This window comes from Poromitra crassiceps (genome assembly GCF_964638095.1).
Source record: "Poromitra crassiceps genome assembly, chromosome: 16".
Classification (NCBI taxonomy): Eukaryota; Metazoa; Chordata; class Actinopteri; order Beryciformes; family Melamphaidae; genus Poromitra; species Poromitra crassiceps.
This window is the reverse complement of record NC_139645.1, coordinates 17,296,312-17,309,425: the sequence shown is the minus strand read 5'-3', so window position 1 is coordinate 17,309,425 and position 13,114 is coordinate 17,296,312. Positions and strand designations below refer to the sequence as shown.

The window sequence follows — 13,114 nt, the reverse complement described above, 5'->3', positions numbered from 1 at the left end:
GGGGGGGGCATTTCACTTGGACCAAAACTTAAAAACAAAATGTCTAAAAGGGGGAGGAAATCCACAATTTTTAAAGTTTTGGTGTGAAATGGTATATGGTCTCTCCTGATTCTAAATCTACCTGGGTTAGTAAAACTATTTTTATAAGCATTTATGGAAAAAAGAATAGTGGATAAAAATCCTTGGTTTGTATGCCTAAACCGGAAGATGGCGTTACTTTGGCACTCTATGGAGGAGACTCGTCATATTATTCGTCAAGTATTTAGCCTCTTGGCTAAATCTGACACATTTGCACTGTGTGAAAGTGTGGATTGATGTGTATTGTCCCTGTCAAATAAATCTTAAATAAAAATAAAAAAAATTGTGCCGCCCAAACACATTTAGCTCACATTAAAAGCTAGTATCCATGAGTCAGCAATCTATCTTCTTGCCATCTTCGGCGGGACTGAGTTGACTTTCTGATCACAATCCTGCTACATGAGAGAGATAACCTTTGACCTTTTACAGTTTGACAGCCTTGTCAGATGCTAGCTCAGAGATAAGAGAAACTTTATCCTATATAGTCAGCTGAGTGAAAGCTTTCAAGTCAAGTCAATTTTATTTATATAGCCCTAATTCACAAGCATGTCTCAGAGGACTTCACAGAACATATGTCTAGCTAAATCTTGCTGACACAACAGTAGCAATTAAAGTAGTAATAATAACAAGATTGAACAATCATATGATAGAGAAAGGGGAGAAGAGGGGGGAATGTGGGGGAGGAGAGAACAGGGAAGGGAGGAGATGGGGAGGGAACATGGGAATGAGAGCGGGGGGAATGTGGGGGAGAGAGGAGAGAGCAGGAAAAGGGAGGGGTTGGTGAGAGGGCAGGGGAGGGAGAGCGGGTGTATGTGGGGGAGGAGAGAGCAGGGAAAGGGAGGAGGGAGGAGCTTTAACATGTGTCAGGTGAAATAGCCATAAGTTAGACCAATTACAAAGATTATTGTGCGAAATGTCCACATCCTTTGTTTGAATGTTACATAATCATTGCATGATCATTGCAGTAACAGTCTGTTTCTGTCACTTTAAGGCTCATTAATTTTAAGTCCCACCACAGAGGTTCCGGCTTACTGCTCGCTTAGTAGTCTCTCAAGCCAGTCTATCTCTTCCACAAGCTCTGAATGCTCCAGAGACAGTCTGTACTTCCACCAATTCAAATTTCGACATAAAAGTTCTCATCTTCCAAAGGGGAAAAAAATGCTTCAGACCGGAAGAAAGTTAAATGGTATTCACACGACACAATCACGATTGGATACCCGCCTTATTTTGACCGGATATCCTGTCGTCTTTTTTTTACCATCTTTGAGAGCTGCTGAAGTACCGACGGGTAGGCAGGAGCCAACGTGTCTGTCTTGAGAGACTACTGACTCAGTGAAAGGGGTGTTTGGTGCAATCCACCGGCACGTCCCCCCACTGCGGTGCTTAGTCAAAATGTATTAATATCGAGCGTGTCGTGTGTTTAACTTGCGCCAAATTCGACGATGCACTTTCTCGGGTTCCCAGCAACACACTTGCCAAATGTGAAGTCGATCGGAGGAACGAGATATTACGCACACATACAGACAGACAGAGAAATATAGAGACACTGCGTAACGCGTCATCATTCAGAAACCACGCCCAAGACGGGGGAAAACACAAAGTCCTGTCCAATCCTGGGGTTCTCCTATGTCACGTGCATGGTTGCGTGTTGCACCAAAAGATCGTATATATGGAAGATGAACACTCCAACTTACTTCTTGACAGCTAGATCCACATTTTTCTTCTCGCCAATTCTCAATGGCTTCCTCGTTTTGCTCAGGAGTACAAAAAAACTTTAACTGGTGATTTTTTACATTTGTTTTCTGCGCAGCCCACCACACAACAGCTTTTAGCTATGTTTAATTCAAGGAAAATTACGCTGGTGTGTGGAAATGAACGGAGCTCTTCCCCCATGATGGGCGTGGCCAATTACATGCAGTGTCTCTATAGTTAGATGTTCTTATCTGCAGTCACTTCTTATTTCTTCAGAGTGAGTGGTCCTGTCTGTTAGTTTATTGAAGCACTCCCTTACTTGATCTGGTCAAAAGGTTCTCCCATCAGGATGTTGTCTTGCACGGTTCCATGGAAGATCCAAGCCTGCTGGGAAACGTAGGCAAACGTTCCATCGGCTGTGATGGAGCCCTGCTCAAGGTGCATCTAAGATACAAAAGGACAAACCTCAATAACACCATCTACCACAGCAACATCTCTTCGGTGATTCTCAACCTTTGTCATATCAAGGATATGAAATCTGAGAATATTTCCATTGTTAGATATGATTTTGTCCAGAATTCCATGGAAAAAACTCTAACTCTAGCTCTTCTCTAACTGTAGTCCAAAAAATGTTAATTCCGTCTAAACTTGATTAAACCTATATAAATCAGCTGACAGGACATGTCACAGCAACATCATATGATGCTTCTGAGGAAGACTGCAGGAAGTCAGCAGTCGAAACTTCAAGGTATGAAAAAGAAAATACTAGTCTGTTTATATGTATGTAATATATTTTTATGTAATAAATATATTCTCTAATAGTGTTAACTTGTAAAAAGGAAATAATGCTGAAGTTTAACAATTCATAAATTTGCTCTTGCTTTGGAACCTTCAATCAATTAAAAATAAATTATAAAATAAATTAAAAATAAATTATAAATTAGGTGAGAGCTGCATATGTGTACATGTAGCACTTTTCAAAACACAGCAGTTGCTGCAGAGAATAAAACAATTAATTATATAGCCAATAAAAATGCCAGCCATTCATGAAAATAATGTTTTTCTGTATGAATGTGATTGAGAAGCTTTAGAAGGATGTTCCAAAGCGTAAGGCTGGTAGAGATGATAACGGAATACAGAATAAAGAGGAGACAGGAGGAACCAACCTGTTCTAAAATGCTGGAAATCAGTGATGTTTTACCACTGCCCACATTCCCGCAGATGCCCAGCAGGTGGCCCTACAGGGAATGACACACAGGGGATCATACAACACGTCCTCATACTGAAAGGACAGAATTAGCCCATTTCCAATGACTCCTAAAATGACATGTATGAACAAAACTGTGCGTGTAGGTGATACACCTCATGTCTGTTCATTTGAAAACATCACTCGGTTATGTTTAAACGTCGGTTATGTTTAGGAAACTAAAACAACTTGGTTAAGGTTATAACAAACTAAAACAACTTGGTTAGGGTTAGGGTTTGGGGTATGTTTCTCACCTTATTCAAGGTGAAGGAGATGTTTCTCACCTTAGGCAGGGTGAAGGAGATGTTTCTCACCTTAGGCAGGGTGAAGGAGATGTTTCTCACCTTAGGCAGGGTGAAGGAGATGTTTCTCAGGGTTGGCAAGGCGTCCGTCTTCACCGCCTTGTCCCCCTTCAGCCCATTAGCTGTGTCGGGGGGAGGCACTGGCTGCTCAGCTGTTTTCGTCCAAGACAGAGTGGCGTTGTCCATTACTATGGCTGACTCACTGTTGTTCTTCTGGATCAGGTAGGCCTCTGGATTCTGGACCAGCATTATTTTCTGAAACAACCAGACAATCATGTTTTTCAAATGAAGAGTTTCATTGCAATTGATTTAAAAAAAAAATCAACATTTACTCTTGAGAGAATGGTGTCATGAAAGCTGGTATTGCCTTTACATTCATACAACATGATGTTCATTTATGGTCGCATTTAGTGTATAGATGATAGAGCAGACTATGTTTTGGGACGTGACTGACAGCTCGCTTGTCCAGTAATCGTGCAGCTGTACAGAGCACGGACAAATAGCACTTCTGTATGGCAAAAAGAAAAAAAGCAAGAGAAAAAAGATTTGTCGGCACACTTGCAATACCTCTGCAGACCACCAGAGGGCTGCGGCCAACAGGTTGGGAATTGCTGCTCTAGTTTCAATAGTGGCACTATCCTTTTACAGGAGTAGCCTACAGGTTGTTACAGACACAGTGAATAAGATAAAATAAAATAAGACGAAATGAGATGAGATGAGATGAGATAAGATTAAGATAAGATAAGAGAGCACTTTATAGAAAATAGTCGCATGATGAAATCATTTTTGGAAAACATCAAAACCTTTTAACTTGATTTTAAGCCCTTGCTTATGAACGTTTGTATCAGTCTAGTCCTAAAATGCTAAGCAGGGTATATCAGAAGAAGCCTTACCTTCAGTCGACCGATCGACACAGCGCCCTCAGCCAGGGCTCTGACACAGAGAGGCATTACACCCAGGCAGAACCTCATCGAGTTGAAGATGGCGATGGTAGTAAAGGCCTGGTAAGAACACATTGAGTAAGGCCCAAACACAACCTGACACCATACAACATCAATCTGCTGTCTCCATAAAGGTATGAAACTCTCAACCACCGCAGAGATCCGGGTTCAATTCCCAGCAACGGTACCTCTGGCTTGATCAGACGTTCCTACAGACACAATTGGCCGTGCCTGTGGGGTAGGAAGCCGGTGGGGTATGTGTCCTGGTCACTAGTGCCTCCTCTGGTCGGTTGGGGCACCTGTTTGGGGGGGAGGGGAACTGGGGCAAATAGCGTGATGCTGCATGCACTACGTCCTGCTGGTGAAACTCCTGAAAGCTGTCAGGTGAAAAGATGCGACTGGCGACTGCACATGTATCAGAGGAAGCATGCGCTCATCTACAACTCTCCCCAGATCAGCAGAGGGGTGGAGTGATGGCCGTGACAGCAGGGGGAGTTGGCCAAATACAATTGGGGAGAAAAATCGGAGAGAGAGAAAAAGTGAAACTCTGATGCCTTTTAGAATTCACCAGTTACAGCATATCCACTCCAGGCATAACGTGGAGATGTTGCAAGAGGATGTTATGGTGTATTTGCTCATTTCCACCACATACTGTGTAACAGCACCGTACAGCTCTACTCTTACTTGGCCTTACTCATCTTGTTCTTCCTTGTTGTGGTACTCACCTCAGAGCTGTTGAGCGGTAAGCGCAGCAGTGTGTGGATCACGAAGGTGATGATAGTGGCGATGGTGGGGACGATGCCGGTGACTGTGGTATTGACATTCTGGACGTAGCCGGCCTTCTCCAACACCTTCTTCTCTTTCTTCCTGATGTCTAGGAGAGAGACAGATAATTGTTGCTTTTCTCCACATCTTCTGATGGCTACGGACCAGCTCCACTGGAGCAGTTGGTGGTACACTACGCACAAGCACTTTTAACATCACCTGTTCACCTGGACAAAAGACTGGACTGGAAACGCAATACCGAGGCTGTATACAAGAAGGGGCAGAGCAGACTAATTTCTGAGGAAGCTCAGATCCTTCAATGTGTCCAGCAAGATGTTGCATATCTTTTACCAGTCTGGTTGTGACAAGTGCAATCCTCTTTGCAGCCACCAGTTGGGGCAGCAGCATCAGAGCCAGTAAGAAACTGGACAAACTGATAAAGAGAGCTGGCTCGGTGCTGGGGACCACTCTAGTCTGGAGCCCCTGGAGGTAGTTGTGGAGAGAAGGATGTTGCACAAGCGGCTCAAAATAATGGACAACAAGACAAACCCCCTACACAACCTACTGGGCCCCAGACCGGCCCACCTGAATCGACCACACACAACACCAGCCATCTTCACACTCCCCTTAACACATTCAGTGCCAAGGACGTCTGTGGACGTCCTAAAAAAAAGTAACGAGGAGTGCCAAGGACGTCTGTGGACGTCCTAAAATCATAATTCATATTATTCCATAATTCTGCTGTTTAAGGTCGTACCTAGCCAGTGAGCATGAATCCCTTCAAGGGATCACACGGCGCCACCTTAAACATCGTCACAGGAGCTGCTCCACCCACCTCAGATCCTTTACTTTGTACAGGAGACAGCGGAGAAAGTGGAAACCGATGCATGCTTTCTGCCAGAGCCGTATATATTGCTCTGTCTACAGCGGACAGTGGGCTCGGCTGCATCCGCGCTCACAACTGAGCTCTTATGCTTCTATCCAGGGGCGGTTCTAGGCCGTTTTTGGGTGGGCTTTAGCCCACCCAAAAATAGTCTCAGCCCACCCAAAAAAATAGAGGCAAAAAAACTTTTTTTTTTTTTTTTTTTTTTAATCCCTCTCCAAATCCATGGTGGTCATTAGTAGCAGTTTCTGACTACACTCAATGTGCTGTGTGCATGTCCCCCCCCCCCCCCTCTATGATCTTAGGGTGGGCTGAGACAAAAATTTAGGGACGTTCAGCCCACCCGAAAAGTTTCTAGAACCGCGGCTGCGCAGGCGCTCCCTCCTCCATCTATCTGCCTAATCCCACATCACTTCACACAGGTCACACACACAGTACAGCAGCGAAGTGGTCCTCCACAGTCCACACAATCGTTCTCCCCACTCATGATCAATGAAACTGAGGTGAGCATTGAGCAGTCAGAGTCGTTAGTAGTTACTTAATTAGCGCATATTGATATGCAAATTAGCACGTAACGTTGTCGTAGGCTAAACAAAAGAACTTGTCGCTGTGCCTGCCAGACAAACAGGTGGACTGGAGGAAGGTAGGGCTTTACACAGCCTGTCTGATGTGATGATGACGATAGCTTAACATGCGTGCATGGCATCACTTATGTGATAAATCTCAATATAGTATCTCAATAAAAGTTCTTACAGGCTTGTTATTTCCCTCTAAGGCAGGGATGTCAGAGATACGGCCCGCGGGCCGGATCCGGCCCACGGGCAGGTTTCATCCGGCCCGCGAGATGTTTTAGAATATTAAAAAATATATATATATATATTATTATTATTATTAAATTCGCACCCCATTATCATGAACTACGTGTGGCTAATAAGCAAGCTAAGAGTTCATTCATAAGTTAATTAACCTGCACTACAAGGAAGTATGTCAGTAGGTCATCAGGTGTAAACAAAGCCGCCATGATGCCACGCTGGAATTGAATCGCGCATTCAGCTACCTACCAAAAAACAAAAGAATCAACAAGATCAGGCGTGGACTGCATAATCGGGCACGTCGGGCAAATGCCCGGTGGCCTGGCCTGCAAAAAAAAAAAAAAAAAAAAAATTGTGCCCGCAGTCAGGCCACTCACTGAACAGCAGGCCAGGCGCCGCCTACTGGTTTACTAGTGGTTTTATTACTTTATTCAGGATTAAAGTGGGTGCATCTCATTGTAAAATTGGACTTGGCCCAAATTGGGCTTCAAACGGCCCAAATCGGGCTTCAAACGGCCCAAATCGGGCTTTAAACGACCCAAATTGGGCTTCAAACGGCCCACATCTGGCTTCAAACGGCCCAAATTGAGCTTTAAACGGCCCAAATTTTTCTGACGCCGGCACGCGCGTCGGCCCGTATCGGCCTGGCCTGCTTGGTATCTAATGCCCGGCCTGAATTATGATCCCAGTCCGCCCCTGAACAAGATGCTGTCGAAAAAGAGAAAGGTTGACACGGAATGCAGGCAGTTTCAAGAGAAATGGAAAGAGCAGTATTTCTTTTGTTAAGTAAATGGGTAAATGAGTCGAATTGATTTTAGTAAAAAAAAAATCCGGCCCCCATGAGGTCTCAGTTGAACAAATCCGGCCCTCTACCTAATATGAGTCTGACACCCCTGCTCTAAGGGAGTGCAAGGCAGATATTTAAACAGCCTTGTTTGTGTACAGTACCAGTGGCATGGGAGTAATAAAAAGGGATTAATGACCAGGACCCCTGGTGGTCAGTAAGATGGGCTGGTTGAGCCAATGTTAAAATGATCTTTATTAGGGGTTCAAGCCCTGAAGGGGCTGAAACCCTATTGTTTTTCTAAATCCGAATATATTATTATTATTCCCGTTCTTGTTCATCTGCCCCAACGCAAATTCCCGTGAGTTGGTAAATGGTAGAGACCTGACATTTGGCCCAATGACAGATATTGTTGGCAGGTAGCTGCTCAAGAAAGATTTTTCGAAGCGGCCAGAAGGTGGCGCTATAATCGACGGTTTTACGTTAAAGGCCATCACTTCCACGCCGTTGGTCCGATTTTCAAACTTTTTTTTTCCAGATGTTCAGGTGGACCTGCTCTACAAATTTGCCATAAAGACCCTCAATGTCCGTCTGGAAATTTTTTGAGATATTTGGAAAAGTTTGGAAAACACATTTTTGACATCTCCTCCTAGACCGTTGGACCGATTTGCACCAAAATCGCCAGGAAGCATCTATGGAGCAAGCTCTACAATCCTGAATTTGGAATTTTTGAAATCTGCTTTAGTTTCGGAGATATTGATCGTTAAAGTTGTGAGAGGGCGTGGCCTCACAGCTAAATTGTCATAACTTCATGACCGATTAAGGAATCTTCACGAAACTTGCAGGAGGTCTTCGGAGACCATCCTAGACCATGTGTGTCAAATTTTGTGCAATTCGACCAAAAGGGGGCGCCATAAAAGCCAGAAATGGGCGTGGCTTAACATAAAAAAGGCTGTAACTCCACACCTGTTTGTCCAATGATCGCGAAACTTGTCAGATATATCAAGGAGGATGTCCTAGTCAGAATCAGAAGCTTTGTCATCTGCGCAAGGCTTGAACCCCGCCCATCGCCGCTTGCGGCTATATTTTATTATTTATTTTTGCTTTAAAACAATTTTTTTATTTTCTGCTTAAAGTTCATGAAAAAAGTGGCATTCTTGTTTTTTCACACAATAATTTCATAATACCATTTGTAATGCCACCGTTGTAGTGCTGTTGTTCAAAATTAAAGTACATTTTCTCAGATTTATTGGTGTCTTTCTAGTCACACAATTTAATAGTCAGTGTTTCCCATACACTGATCTATTTGTGGTGGTACACCCTACATAGATTTTGACCCCCACAAATACTGCCACATATTAATTTCAACTAGTTGACTGCAAACTCCTGCTTTAGTGCTTACAGTATATTATTATCTTGTCGGAATATTATTCCAGCCAATCAGTTAGGAAGTTCCCTTTTGATTTAATTTTACTTTTGTTTTGCCTACAAAGCAAAATGTTACTTTACTTGAAACTCCCCTGAAGTGATTTTGGTATTATTTATGCAAGCATAATTCTACCATATAGTAACCTGTATGCAGAAAATATATAGTATATATAGGGAAACAATTATTTTTTCATTGCTGTAAAACCACAGAACGGTAAAGAAGATATTGATGTGTGTAGTTCTTCATAGATCTAGTCTCTTCATTTTGATCTCAAAGTGCGCCAGTTTGATCCATTTTTACTTGAAACTGTACAAAATTTTCTTCCGGGGGGGCATGCCCCCGGACCCCCCTAGGGGTTCAGTGGTCCATGACCTTTGGGTGGGCTGAGCCCACCCAAAGCTCTGATGCTAAAACCGCCCCTGCTTCTATCTATCTCCACACGATTTCCTAGAAAGCCAGCATCCGAAGCCGAACGGCCAAGCCTTTTCGTTCAGTCGCGTTTGCCAGCGCGCATCATTTCCTTCTTGATGGGCGCTGGGATCTGTCCGGGGCAAAAACGAGAAAACAAACTCTGTGCGTGTGGGAGGAGCCCGCAGCTCAGAGGTGGAGAGGGGAGAGGGGGGAGGGGGGGGGGGGGGGGGGAGAGGGGTGTGTGGCACACAGGCTTCACAGAAACCACACCACACGCCACCACATCAGAAAACACCAGCCAGAGTCAGTGAATGTGCTCGAAATTAGAGTGCAAAAGGTATTCATAAAAGGGCCTATATCTTGGAAAGTAAAAAAAAACGACAGAAAACCCTTGAAAGTGCACTTTTTTGAGAGGCTGTAATTTCATAATGGAACTGTCTAGAAACAAAATTTCTTCTTTGGAAGAAGCAGGAGTGTTCAATGTTTCATTAAAGTCCAGCCCCGTTAATATAGCCATAATAGAAAAAATTCTATAGCTGTTTTCAACTGAATGGAAGTGAATCTGGCACAGGCTCCAGACAATTTTACTGAAGCGCTGTGGCACTCAATGTGTTAATATACCAAACGTGCCACTATCTAAAAACACTAAATCTACCTGTTTTTTATTTTATTTTTTATTTTTTTGCCTGGCCTGTCCACAGGGCATGTCGGCCTACTGGGCAAATGCCCTGTATGCCAGATGGCCAGTCCAGCCCTGGGATGTGGTGAGGAGAGCCAGTCGGAGATGGTATGTGGACACGTGCGGAGCCATTGGCCCACAAGAGCCATTGGCCTACCAAAGAAGACCTGGCAGATGACCGTGTCGGCTGACATGAGAGTGCTCAGCATCGACCAAGATGCTATATGCTATAGCATATATAAAGGGGACTCTAAACAGATGGATAAAAACTACAATATGGATATTAAAACATGTGTCTTGAAAGTGTTTAGAAACACATAAGCTGCAAATGTTCAGACAGTTTGTGACCTGATGTTTGATGTTCCCATCAAATTATGAAGCTATAGAGCTGAACAGTCAGGTGACATCTCTTGCCCCGGAAGTGAGTTTCCCATTCATTTTCTCCATAGACGGTCTTTATTTTTAGTTTTTTGCTTCAACAACTGAAATGTTTTATGGTCACTCACAATTCAGTAGGTCATGGGTTGGCTTGGTTCCAGGCTTAAAACTCGTTATATAGCCTAAAGATTTTTCGAAATGTCTATGGAGAAAATTAATGGGAAACTCACTTCCGGGGCAAGAGATGTACGTGACTGTTTAGCTCTATTTGATTGGAATACACAGTGGACACCTTGTCAAGCTGTCTAGCATCATACCTGCAATCTTCTTCTCAAAGGATTCCTCCCAGGCGTACATCTTGATCAGTTTGATGCAGGTGAGAAACTCGTTCATGGTGCGCACACGGCTGTCCGTCTTCATCATGGCTTTCCACTTAAACCTGTTAATGAGCTTGGCCATGATGCCCTGCAAAGGAGAAAGACGGTAACTTCATTTTTGGTCAAAAATGGGTTCTAATCATTTTTGTGACATTAAAGACATCCTTTGTCATGGGGACAAATATCTTATCTTGTCGTATTGACAGTAACTGCAAAAAGCCCTAGAGAAACCAACGAAAACCATAGAAACTTCTCTTACTGTATTCTTCTTTTGTTTAGCTGTGCTGAAATAGAGTTACTGTAGGCCAGAGGTTTTCAAAGTGTGGCAGAGTGAGCCTACCCTGAGAGAACATGCCTCCCCCCCATATATATATATATATATATATATATATATATATATATATATATATATATATATATATATATAAATATATCCTGAACACCCCCCCCAGCTGACATCAGTGAATATTTATCTATATCTGCTGTTGGTGTACAGTGTATAGACCTGAATGGGGATGAAGAGGAGGTAGATGGAGACTCCAGTCAGAGCAGTGTAGCCCAGGATGTAGCACGCGTAGACGATACACACGACCAACAACACAGGGGTGCACAACAGGAAGCTGCCAAACACCACCGCCTCAAACAGCCGGTGGCCATCGTTGGTCACAACATTAATCATCTGAATGGAAGGAGAGACAGACAGACAGACCGACGGACAGACAGACAGACAGACAGAGAGACAGAGGGAGAGAGAGACAGACAGACAGACAGAGGGAGAGAGAGACAGACAGACAGACAGAGGGAGAGACAGACAGACAGATAGAGGGAGAGAGAGACAGACAGACAGATAGAGGGAGAGATACAGACAGAGAGAGAGGCAGACAGACAGATAGAGGGAGAGAGAGACAGACAGACAGATAGAGGGAGAGAGAGGCAGACAGACAGAGGGAGAGAGACAGACAGAGGGAGAGATACAGACAGACAGACAGACAGACAGACAGACAGACAGACAGACAGACAGACAGACAGACAGACAGACAGACAGAGGGAAAGAGACAGACAGACAGACAGACAGACAGACAGACAGACAGACAGACAGACAGACAGAGACAGAGAGAAAGAAAGAAAGAAAGAAAGAAAGAAAGAAAGAAAGAAAGAAAGAAAGAAAGAAAGAAAGAAAGAAAGAAAGAAAGACAGAGAGAGACAGAGAGAGAAGTAATGCTGCAGTAAAATGTCTTACAAAGTGCTGTTTTGTGTCATATTGTCTGTAATTGCCTCCAGCTTACTTCCTGTTGCATGTTTGCTAGTAGAATAACTGACAGGACATAAGCTAGGTTCCAAACTGTTCCCTATAGCAACACCATTCTGTGAAAACCATCTGCAAACTGTTTGGTAGAGAGCATTTGTATTTTTTCCAAGAATTATATTATACAAGCAATGAACACAACATCTAGAGGAAACTTCACGTCATTAAGGAGATATAACGGATATAAAACACAGTTGTCTTCCTAGTGAGCGTGTGCAGCGATCGTCAAATTGTCGAGTACAGGCCAATGGCAACACTGTGCAGCTTTGCAGACAACCCACTTTTTGGCTGCTCTGGCTCCATTTTTTCTCTCCAAAAATGGCGGAAATCATAAACCCAATTTTTAGGCTTCAAAACTGCCCTTCCGAAACCTATGGGACCCATAGTAAGGGGTGATGTGATAAAACGTGCCAATAAAGGAGGTTCTGTAGCAGTATGGTAAAAAAAAGTAAAATACATGGAGAACTTGATGACTACAAACTAATCCTGTAACATTTGAGTTAAGTAATGGTTAAACCTTTAATGTAACATATAATGATACGCAGTCTGTACTGTACCTCTCCCATAGACAGTCCGCTGTGCACCCGGAGAGAGATGATCTTCTGGAATCCCAGAGTAGAGAAGGCACCCTTGAGCCTGACTGCGGTGCGCAGGTTCAACGCCCACACCGAGGAGATGAAGAAGGCCTTGCTGAGCTCGGAGGTGTATAAAGCCAAACACAGCCCCACCCCGTGGCTCACTGTGGACGCGTCAGGCTCATTGGTGTAGCTCAGGATCTCATACACGATCACAGCCTGCAGCATTTTACCAAATGTAGATGGAAAAATGAATGCCGGATGAAATCCCTTGGTTTGTATGCCTAACCTGGAAGAGGGTGTGACTTTGGCACACTAGTCTATGTGCCATATTGGAGGCTCCCAAGTTTATATCTTTTCGAACGGTGCTGTCTGTGCTGTGTGTGTGTGTGTGTGTGTGTGTGTGTGTGTGTGTGTGTGTGTGTGTGTGTGTGTGTGTGTGTGTGTGTGTGTGTG

At 43.8% G+C, this 13,114-nt stretch overlaps 1 protein-coding gene across 1 annotated transcript in view; it reads right to left on the bottom strand.

Annotated features, from left to right (window-relative positions):
* Positions 1-13,114, bottom strand: part of LOC310791475 (ATP-binding cassette sub-family C member 12-like) — a gene marked incomplete at both ends in the record, with an annotated part of 38,786 nt that overhangs the window by 19,301 nt on the left and 6,371 nt on the right. The window contains 8 exons of the mRNA XM_083653162.1: positions 2,090-2,214; positions 2,937-3,008; positions 3,361-3,573; positions 4,212-4,319; positions 4,985-5,133; positions 10,718-10,865; positions 11,283-11,456; positions 12,641-12,877. Coding sequence (XP_083509288.1) covers positions 2,090-2,214; positions 2,937-3,008; positions 3,361-3,573; positions 4,212-4,319; positions 4,985-5,133; positions 10,718-10,865; positions 11,283-11,456; positions 12,641-12,877 — 1,226 coding nt within the window. The remainder of the gene's footprint in view (positions 1-2,089; positions 2,215-2,936; positions 3,009-3,360; positions 3,574-4,211; positions 4,320-4,984; positions 5,134-10,717; positions 10,866-11,282; positions 11,457-12,640; positions 12,878-13,114) is intronic.